Source organism: Crotalus tigris, unplaced genomic scaffold, assembly GCF_016545835.1.
Source record: "Crotalus tigris isolate CLP2741 ecotype Arizona unplaced genomic scaffold, ASM1654583v1 scf7180000024374.3283719, whole genome shotgun sequence".
Classification (NCBI taxonomy): Eukaryota; Metazoa; Chordata; class Lepidosauria; order Squamata; family Viperidae; genus Crotalus; species Crotalus tigris.
This window is the reverse complement of record NW_024100544.1, coordinates 2,688,193-2,702,239: the sequence shown is the minus strand read 5'-3', so window position 1 is coordinate 2,702,239 and position 14,047 is coordinate 2,688,193. Positions and strand designations below refer to the sequence as shown.

At 42.8% G+C, this 14,047-nt stretch overlaps 1 protein-coding gene across 5 annotated transcripts in view; it reads right to left on the bottom strand.

Annotated features, from left to right (window-relative positions):
• DPP10 (dipeptidyl peptidase like 10) overlaps positions 1–14,047 on the bottom strand; it is a 621,333-nt gene that overhangs the window by 246,781 nt on the left and 360,505 nt on the right. For 2 of the 5 annotated variants that reach the window (XM_039328207.1, XM_039328208.1), the window contains exon 1: positions 2,853–2,962. The exons of 2 other annotated variants lie outside the window; for them this stretch is intronic. In XM_039328207.1, the coding sequence (XP_039184141.1) occupies positions 2,853–2,933 (81 nt within the window). In that variant the 5' untranslated portion in view covers positions 2,934–2,962. Of the gene's footprint in view, positions 1–2,238; positions 2,334–2,852; positions 2,963–14,047 lie in introns of those variants that run through there. One more of the 5 variants, XM_039328211.1, reaches the window with a different exon arrangement.

Genomic DNA, 14,047 nt, shown 5'->3' with positions numbered 1-14,047 from the left:
AACTATGCTAGAGCCATCTCAATTTGGTATGATTTTAGCTGTAACACCTATCTTCTCCAGCCAACATGACCAAATTGGTGGTTGACTCTGGAAACAGAAGTTGCTGTCCAATAGAATCAAAGAATAATAAGCTGAAGAAGACTGAACTAGACCGTGGAAGACCAATACTCAAGAATATCTGTTCCACCTATGCAACAAAAGCTAAATTACAGACTTTTATATTCGAAGATGTAGAAAACAGGGAGTATAAAGGCACCACACTCATAAAAATGAACACTAAAGCAATTACACATTCCACAGATAAAATTCTTTGCAGAACTAATATAGTTTCAATGGGATACAAGAGTGAGTGGCATAATTTATCTAATGGTGATAATGTGATAACAGAAGTTTAGCATTCCTTCAATTCAATTTTTTTATCTTTAAACTAGCTACTAGGACTATTAATTATTATTGACTGTATGAATATATCTATGTGTGCAAATAAAAATTCTTAACAAGAATTCCTAGTATTATATTTAGTTTGGCTAAAATTTGTCATATTGGCATTCATGCAGTTATCTATCATAATTCCAGCTTCTATTCCCTTAACAGTCACACCCATGTCAGGCTCCAATATCCTATACTATGTTTTGCATTCCAACATGCCAAAAACCTAAAGAATATCAGTCCACACAATCGATTATAATCGGTTGCTTTTGTTTTAAATGTAAGATATGAACTATGACTAAGTTTTGCTAGAAGCTAAAACTGATTTTCACATTACAGTAAGACAGGTTCAAATGCTGCCACACTGTGGTCAATTTATTGGCTAATTTGAGCAAAAGTTATTAGCTATAAAATGGAACAGTGAGTGATCAGGATAACAATAAGAAAATAAGAACTATTAATAGGACATATTATAAATCTGAATGAAATAATTACAAGGAACAATATAAAGAATTCTCTAGAACATAAAAAGATAATGAATTAAGTTGATTTTTCCTGTACATAGGAATAAAGTACTATCCACTCATTTTTTCTTAAACAAGTTTAATTAATTAACTGATTTTACTCATAACAGTAGACTTTTAAGAATAATGCTGAAACTTTCTGAGTTCAGTGCTTTGAAAAAAAAATCCATGCAACTGCATGCAAAGACGCTTTCTTTTGTAAGTGATTTCTAAACTCTGCAATGTTTTTGCAGGTAGTATCTCAGGGTTATGCAAAATATTTTTTTTAGATTCACAGGAGCAGAAAGTGGCAATAAATGATTACTAAATAAATGTTTTGGTTTGTCTTGTCTTATTCAGAAGCATTATGATGTGCTACTATAACAATGCCTAAGATATTTATGACTTCCATGATTATCTTCAAAAACAGACATTCCTCTCTGGTCATGCTGGGTAATTTAAGGGTAGCTATAGCTAACTTTTGAGTATTAAAATTGCCAACATCATTTTAATGCTTCCCTTAGTCTGATCTAATAATACACAGAGTCACAAAAACAGAAATAAAACCCCAAAGCTGGAAGTGATGAAATAAGAGTTTTGATGGTGGAAATCATGCTATTTTTTTTTTTTTCAGTAAAATATTTAGTCTCTGGCAAGGGATGCTTTTGTAAGTGGAGCAGTGAGCAAGCTCCAACCCAAAAGCCCCCAAACCATCTATGAATAGGTGGTAGATTTTATTTTTTGTTATGTTGGGAATGCCAAAAGTTGCCATACAGACTCATACGCACCAGTTTATTTCACTGCTCTGGCAGACAGAGTAATTGAGGAGGAGGAGAGGGAGAGAGAATTTGTACCTCTGCTGAGAGCACAGCACCATCTCTGGCAATGCCAGCCAGCTCCTTCCTCTCTGTAGAAGCCACTAATAACCAATGACCTACTAGCTGACTCCAGGTCTATTACTTGAGGAAAAGACAAATAGATTTTGTTTAGCCTGACTTTCTCAAGAAGAAGAAAAAGTGGTGGGAAGGAAAAAGAAACAAAAGAAGCCAGTTCAGAACAGAAGGCAGAGATAGAGAACATCCTCTAGATTATAGCAAAGGATTCTGAGAGAAACAGCCTATATTCTCCATTTTTTTAAATATTCTGTCTTGTCTCTTCCCTCCCCCCCACTCCCTTCACATTTCTTAATACTAGTTATCTAATACTATATATATATGCATTATTTAATTCGAAACTTCTAAAGGATGAACATGACTACAGATTTCCCTCGGTCGAGCGTCTCTTTCCTGTAATTATATACCATTACCCCTCACTCCGCTGACTCCACTCCCTGGGAAAGGTCAGTGGGATGGGTGGTCCGTTAGATCCGTTTAAAAGCTCCCTTTAATACTTTACTTCCAAAAGAGGGGGAAAGCGAGGAGCCCTCAAACACCTCCTCTTCCACCGCACCCACTTCATCTCCGATCCTTTCCCTACAGAAGATTCCCCCGCCACTCCCAGTGTAAGTAACAAGGTCCTTCCAGCGTCTATAAACCAAGTCTCCAAGCGCCTCTTCCCAGGAGGCGGCGGCACTTAGTTCTCCCCCCCCCCCCGTGCCTTCTTTGGCATTGATTGGATGGTCACGTCCTTCAGCCTGGCCGAAAGAAATGGCACTTTCTCCCTCGGTTTCTTTTCCTTCTTCTTGCCCTCCTCCTTCCTCCCTTCCCCCCCCCCCGCGACTATTTCTTGCAACTTGGACCAGTGCGTGGAGAAGCGTTGCCCACGGCCTTTTCTATCCCCCGAGGAGTGGGAACCACGCAAAGAGGAAAACAGGAAAACAGGAGAGGGGGGGGGAGCAGACGCCACAGAGTGAACCATACACCCCCGAGCCACCCAAAGCCAGCTGAAATGCCTTCGCTCCCGCCGCTCAGCGAGTCCTACCTGGTCCTGCGATGGAGCCTGGCCTCCCCTGTTGCCTGGGTTAGACTGCGCCTGCTGCTGCTGCTCCTTCATGGCTGTCATTGTCCGGGGTGATGGGGGGGGGGGGGGAAATCGCACTTCCTTTGACGGCTGGCCCTGCAGGAGGAGAGCCCCTTCCCTCGGCCGCGCTTACATGGCACAAGCCTCCCCTTCTTCGCCAGCCGGAGCAAAAAGCCTAAGTAGCGAGCGACTCAGAGGCAAAGCGGGGAGCGAGCAATCAGTTCCCCAACCGGCAGAGAGACTGGAACCGGACCAGCCTGCGCCGCGCTCGCCGGCTACAGCAATCCAGCTCAGGCTGAAGCCACCGGGGGGGGGGGGAGGAGAAAGGAGCGCGCCCAAAAGGCTGGGGAGCTTCGATTAACGAGCGCGCGGCAACCTCGAGCCGGCAGCCACTTGGGACTTGGGAGGGCTCCCCGCGCAGGCACGCTCAGGCATTACTGCGGTGTGGGTGCCCTCAAGAGCGCGGCAGACTCGGAGAGCGCCGGCTGTGGGGAGAGAACTCCGGGAGAACCTGCGTCCCTCGGACGAAGCCGGGAGATAAGAAGAGGCGGGAAGCCCAAGCGCACAGTCTCTTCCGCCGCGTCTCTTCCGCGGCGGCTGGACCCCCGCAGTCCTGCGCCGCGAGCTCCGCGACTGGAGCTGAGGACGAAGAGCGCAGCGCTGCTCCTCGGACGGCACATTCGCTTTCCCTCCTCAGCTGGAATGGACCATTCAGAAGCTCAGGCACGGGGGGGAAGGGGGGCACGCTGCTGTGGATGGAGGAGGTAGTGCCGTCGTCTACCTGGCTGCTTGTACTAAAACCGCGACGCCGCCACCACGCCCCCCTCCTGTCCTCACGACTTGCCAAGAATTCAGTCTGGAGTGGCCCCGTTGAATCTTCACCTCGGAGCGAACCAGGCGGCTTATAATATTGGGAGGACGGCGCGAGCAAGGGAGGGAGGGAAGGGGGAAGCAATCGTATCCAGGACAAGGTGGAGGTTTGGCTTGGTGAGGAACTGGCCGAGCCACGAATGAGCCACTCGTGCGTGTAAAGACACACACACCATACACACCCAACCACACACACTCGCAGGCAGAGGAAGAAAACTGGCTAAGTTGCACGCACCAGCTTGGCTTTGACACGGCGAACGACGAGCGAGAAGCTAATGAGCAATTCAGCGTTTCAGAAAGAAAAAAAAAGCTTAGTTTCTGCCATTCCTTTATTCAGAATGCATATAACGTAGTAAACGCTATGCTTTCTAACTATTCTTTTCCTCTCAGAGAGATTGCTTTCAGGGTGGATTCAGACAGAGAGAAAGGGAGAAAAGCCGAATGGGTTCTAATTCTGAGCCCAAATCCATTTTAAGTAAGAAGCAAAATTTGAAGTTACCGACTTTGAAAGTCTTTGAAATTCTCTTAGGAACGTGCAAGTTTTGAAACACCCCCCCCCCTTTCATTTACCTTAGCAATGAACAATGATGAAAAATGAAGTAGGAAAGATTGTTAGATTAAAAACCTAGTTTGTTTAGGCAAATGCCCTTTGTTAGTGTGTTCATAAGAGTTTCTTTCAGGACATGACTTCAAGGTACATGATTCACAATAACTAAAGTATAAAAGGAAGTCAACGGGGAACCCACATATCTGGTTCTAAGATCCAGTAGAAAGAAAAGCAGGGCGGAAGTGTAATGAATTTAAAAGTATTGCTTTTTTACTCCCTTTCTGAAAATATTACAAATTTGGTTAAATAATCATGCCTGCTTTTTTCTAAATGATATGCTATGAACACCTGATGTTTACAAACTTTTTGAGTATTCAACATCGGTTATATTATGGGACTGTTTTAGCATTGCATACAATGCGATAACCACCTCAGGAAGCATAGCACCAAATTTAGTTATAAAAATGGTTTGTAGAGCCAGGAAGAAGATGGTGGGGTTTTGTTTTGTTTTGTTTTGCCTTTGGGACCTGATAACCCTTGGATACCTTGATTTGATTTAGGATAGAATAAGATCACATTTGATTTCAGACAATAAAATCCCAGGGCTGGTTTTGATCAGACTCATTTAATCTCATACGATCCGACTCAGTCTCATATGATGAGACATATTTCTTAAAAAACCATATTCTTAAAAATATGAAAATTCTCATTTCAATCTAATCCAATCTAATCTAATCCAAGAGAAATAATCGATAATAAAAAAAAGTTTCTTCCAACATATTAACAACAAGAAAAAAGTGAAGGAAACTGTAGGTCCACTAAAGAGAGAAGATGGCAAGGAAATAACAGGCAACAGGCAGAAAGAAAAGTTGCTTAACTCATACTTTGCATCAGTCTTCACACACAAAAAAACTATAGCCCAGTTTACCCCCCCCCCAAAAAAAAACCACTACAAAAGACAAATTAGAAACAAAAAATAATCAAGAAAATGATAAGAGAACACCTATCCGACCTTGACACCCTATCTGATTGGCCGTACTCAGCGTGTGGTCCTCAATGGAACCGCATCTACATGGAGGGAAGTGTGTAGTGGGGTGCTCCAGGCCTCTGTTCTGGGCCCAGTGCTCTTCAACATATTCATTGGGGGATAGATGGGGATCATAATAGATGGGGATCACGAGGGGATAGATGGGGAACTCATCAAATTTGCAGACGACATCAAGCTGGCAGGAATAGCCAACACTCAGAAGACAGGCTTAGGATACAGGAGGATCTGGACAGATTTGAACACTGGGTGCTATCTAACAAAATGAAATTCAATGGTGAAAAAAATGAGGTTCTACATTTAGGCAAGAAAAACCAAATGTACAGGTATAGTATAGGGCAGTGGTTCTCAACCTTTTTAATGCTGTGACCCCCAACCGTTCGTAAGTCGAGGACTACTCAACCGGTCGTAAGTCGAGGACTACTCAACTGTTGCAGCACCGTTTGCAGAATGGGACTTTTGGCGGGCTCAGCAGGGCAGAGACAGCCTGGACAATTCCTATTTGCTTTTGAAAGCCAATAGAATTAGACTCTATTCAAGAGAGTCTATTCTATTGGCTTTCAAAAGCCAATAGAATAAAAGGGAGTAGCACAGCTAAGGAAAAGGGGGGGGGAATGGCGGACTGCATTGTTTGGCGACCCCTATGAAATGGTCGTTCGACCCCAAATGGGGTCCCGATCCACAGGTTGAGAACCACTGGTATAGGGGGTACCTTGCTCAATAGTAGTAACTGTGAGAAGGATCTTGGAGTCCTAGTGGACAATCATGTCCCTATCTGTAAACAAATCACTAGCCTACAAGGACAGATCATTTACCTAGGGTCTGTAATCCGTGCTCTTCGGGCAGAAATTAGGTGTCCAGTTCAGCCCCTCTACTCTAGTAAGCCTCCCTGCTATCAGCCCCCTTTACCACAAAGATCCTGCAGGAAAAGGGCAGTGTGGACAACCGTGGGATCTGGCAGGGTGAGAGCTGTGAACCATAAACACAAAGCTTTCGCTGTGTCCCTGCACAACAGCTACAGTGCTCTTGCTGACCTTAATAGGGACATTAAGGAGACTGGTAAAGGTATTTGTGAAGATAACTCAAATAAGCAGGGGATTGTGGTCCGAGATGAAGAACTAGATTTTGATAGGGAGAAGTGTGAATCAGGTATTGCACATCAGTCATGCAAGAATAGAAAGGCTCCCAAAAAGAGAAGCTACCTTCTGGTAGGTGATTCAATTATAAGGGATGTAAATTTAGGAAAGGACACAGAGGCTTTGAAAGAGGTCAGGTGTCTTCCAGGTGCTACTGCCAGTAGGGACAAGAAGCGTATTTCTAAAATAATCAAGAATGGCAGCAAGGACTGTGATGTGGAGGCTATTGTACACCTTGGCACTAATGATCTGTCCCAAAAAGATGTACTCTCTGTGCAGAATGATTTCCAGAGCTTGGGGAAGGAACTTAGCAGAATAGGCTGTAGGCTTACTTTCTCAGAGGTTTTACCAGTGTATAAGGAGCAAAACGGAAAAGGCCAGCGCATAGCACAATTCAATATGTGGCTAAAGGAATGGTGTAAAGGGGAAGGCTTTGGATATATTAGTCACGATGTCAGTAGCTGGTCCAATCAAAAGATGTACAAAAGAGATGGTTTGCATCCATCAAAAAAAGGGACTGAGTTACTCGGCTATAAATTCACAGATTTTCTGGAGGGAAATTTAAACTAAACAGCGGGGACAGGGAGTTAATTGATACGGAACAACCCTGTCCCCGGCAATTTAAAAACTATAGGGCTATCAGTGCATGTAGCACAGATGTGTGTGTGGACAAGAATACCAACCTTGCTACCAATCAAAATGAAGCCTCTAATAGCGAGTGCCATATAAAGTGCACTAACCAAATAGGTGGTAAGACAATAGGGGAACTCAGGCACCACACAGGTTATGTAGAAAGGAAACACAGGGCCACCCACAAAGGACTCAAATGTTTATACACCAATGCACAAAGTATGAACAGCAAACAGGGTGAACTAGAAATTCAGGTTAATGAGGGCAGATACGATATTGTTGCCATTACGGAAACATGGTGGGATGAAACTCACACATGGAACACACAGCTAGAGGGATTTAAATTATTTAAAAGAAACAGACCAAATAAAAGAGGAGGTGGAGTTGCTCTCTATATAAGAAATAACTACATCTTCACAGAAATAGAGTACAACAATGATAAAAACTGTCTTGAATGCATTTGGGTCAATATAAAAGGGGGGGGAAATGACATTGCCATAGGTGTATACTACAGACCACCCAACCAAACAGAGGAAATAGATGAACTTTTTGCTAGTCAGCTAACTAAGGTATGTAGGAAGCACATCACAATAGTAATGGGGGACTTTAACTACCCTGACATCAACTGGGAGACAAACTCCGCACCAAGTGGAAGATCAAACAGGTTCCTGGCAAACCTAGCAGACAACTTTGTCTCCCAAAAAGTAGAGAATGGAACTAGGGGATTAGCCATTTTGGATCTAATTCTCACTAACAGAGATGAAATGATAGACGGTGTTGGAGCCATAGGAACCCTGGGAGGAAGTGATCATGCAATATTAGAATTCAACATTATAGAAGCACAACCAATAGAACACAGTCAAACTAGAGTCTTGGACTTCAAGAGAGCTAATTTCAATAAACTTAGAGAGGGCTTGGGAAGGATTCCATGGATGAGAATCCTCAAGGGGAAAACAACTCAAGAAGCTTGGGAAATTTTGAAAAATGAGATAATAAAAGCACAGTCTAGCACAATACCAACAAAGAGGAAAAATAACAGCTCTCAAAAGAAACCAGCATGGCTGCATAAAGAACTCTCTGACAAATTGAAAGATAAAAAGGACAAGTATAGAAAGTGGAAAGAGGGGAACATAACTAAGTCAGAATATCAGCAAATAGCCCGAGCCTGCAAAGATGAAGTGAAGAAAGCCAAGGCTCAAAATGAACTGAGGCTTGCGACCAAAGTCAAAAATAACAAAAAAAGCTTCTTTCAACATGTAAAAAACAAGAAAAAAGTGAAGGAAATGATTGGTCCATTAGTGGGTGGAAGTGGCAAGAAGGTGACAAGCAACAGGGAGAAAGCAGAACTATTTAACTCATTTTTTGCATCTGTCTTTACACAAAGGGAAAAAACAGACCAACCTATCAAAAATAGTGCCACAAAAAACAAAACAGAAACACAAGTTAAGATAGGCAAGAAAATCGTTAGTGAGCACCTGTCCAGCCTAGATGAGTTCAAATCGCCAGGACCAGACGGATTACACCCCAGAGTTCTCAAGGAACTGGCAGATGTGATATCGGAGCCACTGAACTATATTTTTCAAAGATCCTGGAACACAGGGGAACTACCAGAGGACTGGAAAAGAGCTGATGTAGTTCCCATCCTCAAAAAAGGAAAAAAAATGGATCCAGGAAATTACAGACCTATCAGCCTGACCTCAATACCTGGGAAGATCCTGGAAAAGATAATCAAACAACGAATCAACGAACACCTAGAGGCAAACAAAGTCATTACTAAAAGCCAACATGGGTTTGTCAAAAATAGATCATGCCAGACAAATCTTATTGCATTCTTTGACCAAGTGACAAAATTAGTGGATCAGAGGAATGCTGTGGACATAATTTACTTGGACTTCAGTAAGGCATTTGATAAAGTAGATCACAACCTACTACTTGACAAGATAGAAAAATGTGGGGTAGACAGAACCACCACCAGATGGATCCGTAGCTGGCTGACCGGCCGTACTCAGCGAGTGGTCCTCAATGGAACTGCATCTATATGGAGGGAAGTGTGTAGTGGGGTGCCCCAGGGCTCTGTTCTGGGCCCAGTACTCTTCAACATCTTCATCAACGATTTGGATGAAGGGATAGATGGGGAACTCATCAAATTTGCAGACGACACCAAGCTGGCAGGAATAGCCAACACTCCAGAAGACAGGCTTCAGATACAGAAGGATCTGGACAGACTTGAACACTGGGCACTAACTAACAAAATGAAATTCAATGGTGAAAAAAGCAAGGTTCTACATTTAGGCAAGAAAAACCAAATGCACAAGTACAGCATAGGTGGCACCATGCTCAATAGTAGTAACTGTGAGAGGGACCTCGGAGTCCTAGTAGACAATCACTTAAATATGAGCCAGCAGTGTGCTGCAGCTGCCAAAAAGGCCAACACAGTGCTAGGCTGCATTAACAGAGGGATAGAATCAAGATCACGTGAAGTATTAATACCACTCTTCAATGCCTTGGTAAGGCCACACTTGGAATACTGCATCCAGTTTTGGTCACCACGATGTAAAAAAGATGTTGAGACTCTAGAAAGAGTACAGAGAAGAGCAACAAAGATGATTAGGGGACTGGAGGCTAAAACATATAAGGAACGGTTGCTAGAATTGGGTATGTCTAGTTTAACGAAGAGAAGGACAAGGGGGGACATGATAGCAGTATTCCAATATCTCAGGGGCTGCCATAAAGAAGAGGGAATTAAGCTATTTTCCAAAGCACCTGAAGGCAGGACAAGAAGCAACGGGTGGAAACTCATCAAGGAGAGAAGCAACCTAGAACTAAGGAGAAACTTCCTGACAGTGAGAACAATTAATCAGTGGAACAGCTTGCCTCCAGAAGCAGTAAATGCTCCAACACTGGAAGTTTTTAAGAAGAGACTGGACAGCCATTTGTCCGAAATAGCGTAGGGTTTCCTGCCCGAGCAGGGGGTTGGACTAGATGACCTCCAAGGTCCCTTCCAACTTTACTACTATTACTATTTAAATATGAGCCAGCAGTGTGCTGCAGCTGCCAAAAAAGCCAACACAGTGCTGGGCTGCATTAACAGAGGGATAGAATAAAGATCACATCAAGTATTAATACCACTTTACAATGCCTTGGTAAGGCCACAGTTTTGGTCACTACGATGTAAAAAAGATGTTGAGACTCTAGAAAGAGTGCAGAGAAGAGCAACAAAGATGATTAGGGGACTGGAGGCTAAAACATATAAGGAACGGTTGCTGGAATTGGGTATGTCTAGTTTAATGAAGAGAAGGACCAGGGGGGACATGATAGCAGTGTTTCAGTATCTCAGAGGCTGCCACAAAGAAGAGGGAGTCAAGCTATTCTCCAAAGCGCCTGAAGGCAGGACAAAAAGCAATGGATGGAAACTAATCAAGGAGAGAAGCAACCTAGAACTAAGGAGAAACTTCCAGACAGTTAGAACAATTAACCAGTGGAACAACCTGCCTCCAGAAGCGGTGAATGCTCCAACCCTGGAAGTTTTTAAGAAGAGACTGGACAGCCATTTGTCTGAAATGTTATAGGGTTACCTGCCTGAGCAGGGGGTTGGACTTGGTCCAAGGTCGCTTCCAACTTTATTATTATTATTATTATTATTATTATTATTATTATTATTATTATTATTAACCAGAGCTTGACAGATTACATCCCAGAGTTCTGAAGGAGCTAGTAGATGTTATCTCAGAACCATTGCACCACATCTTTCAAAAATCCTAGAGCAACGGGGAAGTACCTGAGGATTGGAAAAGGGCTGATGTGGTTCCCATCTTCAAGAAAGGAAAAAAATGGACCCAGAAAACTACAGACCAATTAATAGCAGAAGATCCTAGAAAATATAATCAAAAAACAGATCTCCAAACAACCAGAAGCCACAAAGTTATAACTAGTAGCCAGAACGGGTTTGTTAAAAACAGATCATGCCAAACTAATCTTATTTCATTCTTCAACAAAGTGACTAAACTAATAGACAAGCGAAATACTGTGGACGTAGTATAACTTAGACTTCAGTAAGGCATTTGATAAAGTAGAACACAACCTACTCCTTGGTAAGCTAGAAATAGGTGGAATAGACAATATCACCACCAGATGGATCTGTCGCTGGCTGGCAAACTGTACTCAACGAGTAGTCCTCAACAGCACTACATCCTCATGCAGTGAAGTAAGCAGTGGGGTACCACAATGTTCCGTCTTAGGCCCAGTATTCTTCAATATCAATGATTTAGATCAGGGCTTTTCAACCTTTTCACCCATTGTACCACTTTTAGGATATGGCAATATCCGAGTACCACCAGTCGCCTAGCAAGGTGTCAAAAACCTGATGACCCAAAAAAAAAAAAGGAAAAAAGTGATAAAGTACAGGTAGTCCTCAACTTACAACAGTTCACTTAGTGACTGTTCGAAGTTACAATGGCACTGAAAAAAGTGCCCCCCAAGCCACAGCTGAGCAAGACACCTGCCTGCCCGCCCAGTGGCACTTTTCCGCTTGTCCGAGGTTTTCATTGTTGTGAGCATTTCTGTAGAGGATTGGAAGTGGGGGTGTGGGAGTATTTGGTTTTTATTCTCCCCGTCTGCTGGCTGGTTGCAGCAGGTTTTGGTCAATTCACATGACCCTGGGACAGTGTAACCATCATAAATATGAATCACTTGCCAAGCATCTGAATGTAAATCACAAGATCCTGGAGATGCTGCAACATTCCAGCTGATCGGCGCTTGTTCTGAGATCAGCAGAAGCGGCCGGATCAATGTTGCTTTCCAGCTGATTGGTGCTTCTTCAGGGCTCAGCAGAAGCACCAGGATCAGCACCGAGCTCCAGCTGGAGCTCGGTGCTGATCCTGGTGCTTCTGCTGAGCCCTGACAGCCCCGAAGAAGCGCCGATCAGTTGGAAAGTGGCACTGATCCTAGCGCTTACGCTGAGCCCTGACAGCCCTGCAGCTCCAGCCATCTATCGCTCAGGCTTGTGCAGTGCTGCCACCGGTTCAGCTCATTCCCCGCCCAAGCAGGATGGCCATGTACCACCTGCCAGGTACCAATGTACCACAGGTGGTACCCGTATCACTGGTTGAAAAGCCCTGATTTAGATGAGGGAATTGAAGGGGAACTCATCAAATTTGCAGATGACACCAAAATGGCAGGAGTAGCCAACACCCCAGAAGACAAACTCAGGATCCAAAAAGATCTTGACAAACTTGAACAATGGGCCCTATTCAACAAAATGAGTTTCAGTGTGGAGAAAAGCAAAGTTTTACATTTAGGCAGGAAAAATCAAGGGTACAAGTATAGATTGGGCAAGACCTGGCTTAAAAACAATAACTGTGAGAGGGACGTTGGAGTCCTAGTGGACGATCACTTAACCATGAACCAGCAGTGTGCAGCAGCACCCAAAAAAGCTAATACAATCCTGGGTTGTATAAACAAAGGCATAGAATCAAGATCATATGAAGTATTAGTATCACTTTATAAAACCCTAGTAAGACCACACCTGGAATATTGCAGCCAGTTTTGGTCACCATAGCAGAAAGGAGATGTTGAGAGTTTGGAAAAAAATCAGAGAAGAGCAATTAAGATAATTAAAGGCCTGGAGACTAAAACATACAAAGAACGGCTGCGGGACTTGGGTTTGGCTAGTCTAAAGAAAAGAAGAAATAGGGGAGACATGATATCAGTATTCCAGGAGGTGATGTTATTCACCAAAGCACCAGAAAGCAGGACAAGAAACAATGGTCGGAAACTGATCAAAGAGAGAAGCAACCTGGAATTAAGGAGAAACTTGCTAACAGTGAGGACAATTAACCAGTGGAATAGCTTGCCTCCAGAAATCGTTGGCGCTCCATCACTGGAGACAGTCACTTGTGTGAGATGGTATAGGTTCTGCTTGAGCAGGGGCCTGGACTAGAAGACCTCCAAGGTCCCTTCCAGTTCTTTTCTATTCTATTCAATCTACAGCCATACTTGCAATATTACAGGATCAAAATTTAACTAGACCCCTGAGGAGCTCAAGCACTTCTATCAGAATTAGCTATATTGTTTTCAGTCTTCTACTTTATGCAATAATGTACAATAGAGAAACTTCAAAATAAAGAAACAAATAAATAAATAAAAAGCTGCTAAATAAAGCAGTCTGCCTAGCCATGATTCTTAGAAATTTATCATACTTTTCCAAATCTTGGTTTGGAAATTACAATAAGCAGGAACAACTCATTCAGAAGGAACTGATGTATTTTAATTGATGAGTTTAAGAGTAGTATCCAAGGTAGTGAGTTAAATGCCAGCAAGAGTGCAGGAAGAAGGAGGGGAAGAATTAAAACTTCCTGAACATGTAGAACTATATGCCAACTACAACTAGGCATGTACAGAAACACATACAACATTATCAATGGATGAATGGGTGTAAATCAGTAAATGTTGAGTGTAAATATGGAAAAGAAACAAGGAAAGGGAGAGAAATTAGCTGAGTCATAAGGTCTTTATGGGTCCATGGGTCTTGATCCAACTCAGCATATAAAACACCTCTTGTATTTTTTTTTTTTTTTACACAGCAAGCAAAGTCAAGCTTGTAATTTCATTTCCAGGAAATAATTCACTATAGCAAATTTCTTATGCCTCTACTTCCCTGCAACTTTTAAGCAGCAATAAAGCAACGAAACAAGGTTGAGCTAAGCATATCTAGATAGGCATTTCAAAACAAACTAATTCTCTGCTGGAATTGTATGCAATCTAAGAATGAACTAAATCTATATATTGCTACTCCTAAATAAACTTCCAACTAAGAAATAAGTAAGGAAATTAATTACTTCAGCTAGCACTTTTTCTATCAACTATTTCCTCCCTTGGACTCACCACGTAAGTTCTTTCCTCTTTCCATCTTCTTCCATTTTTCCTTAAA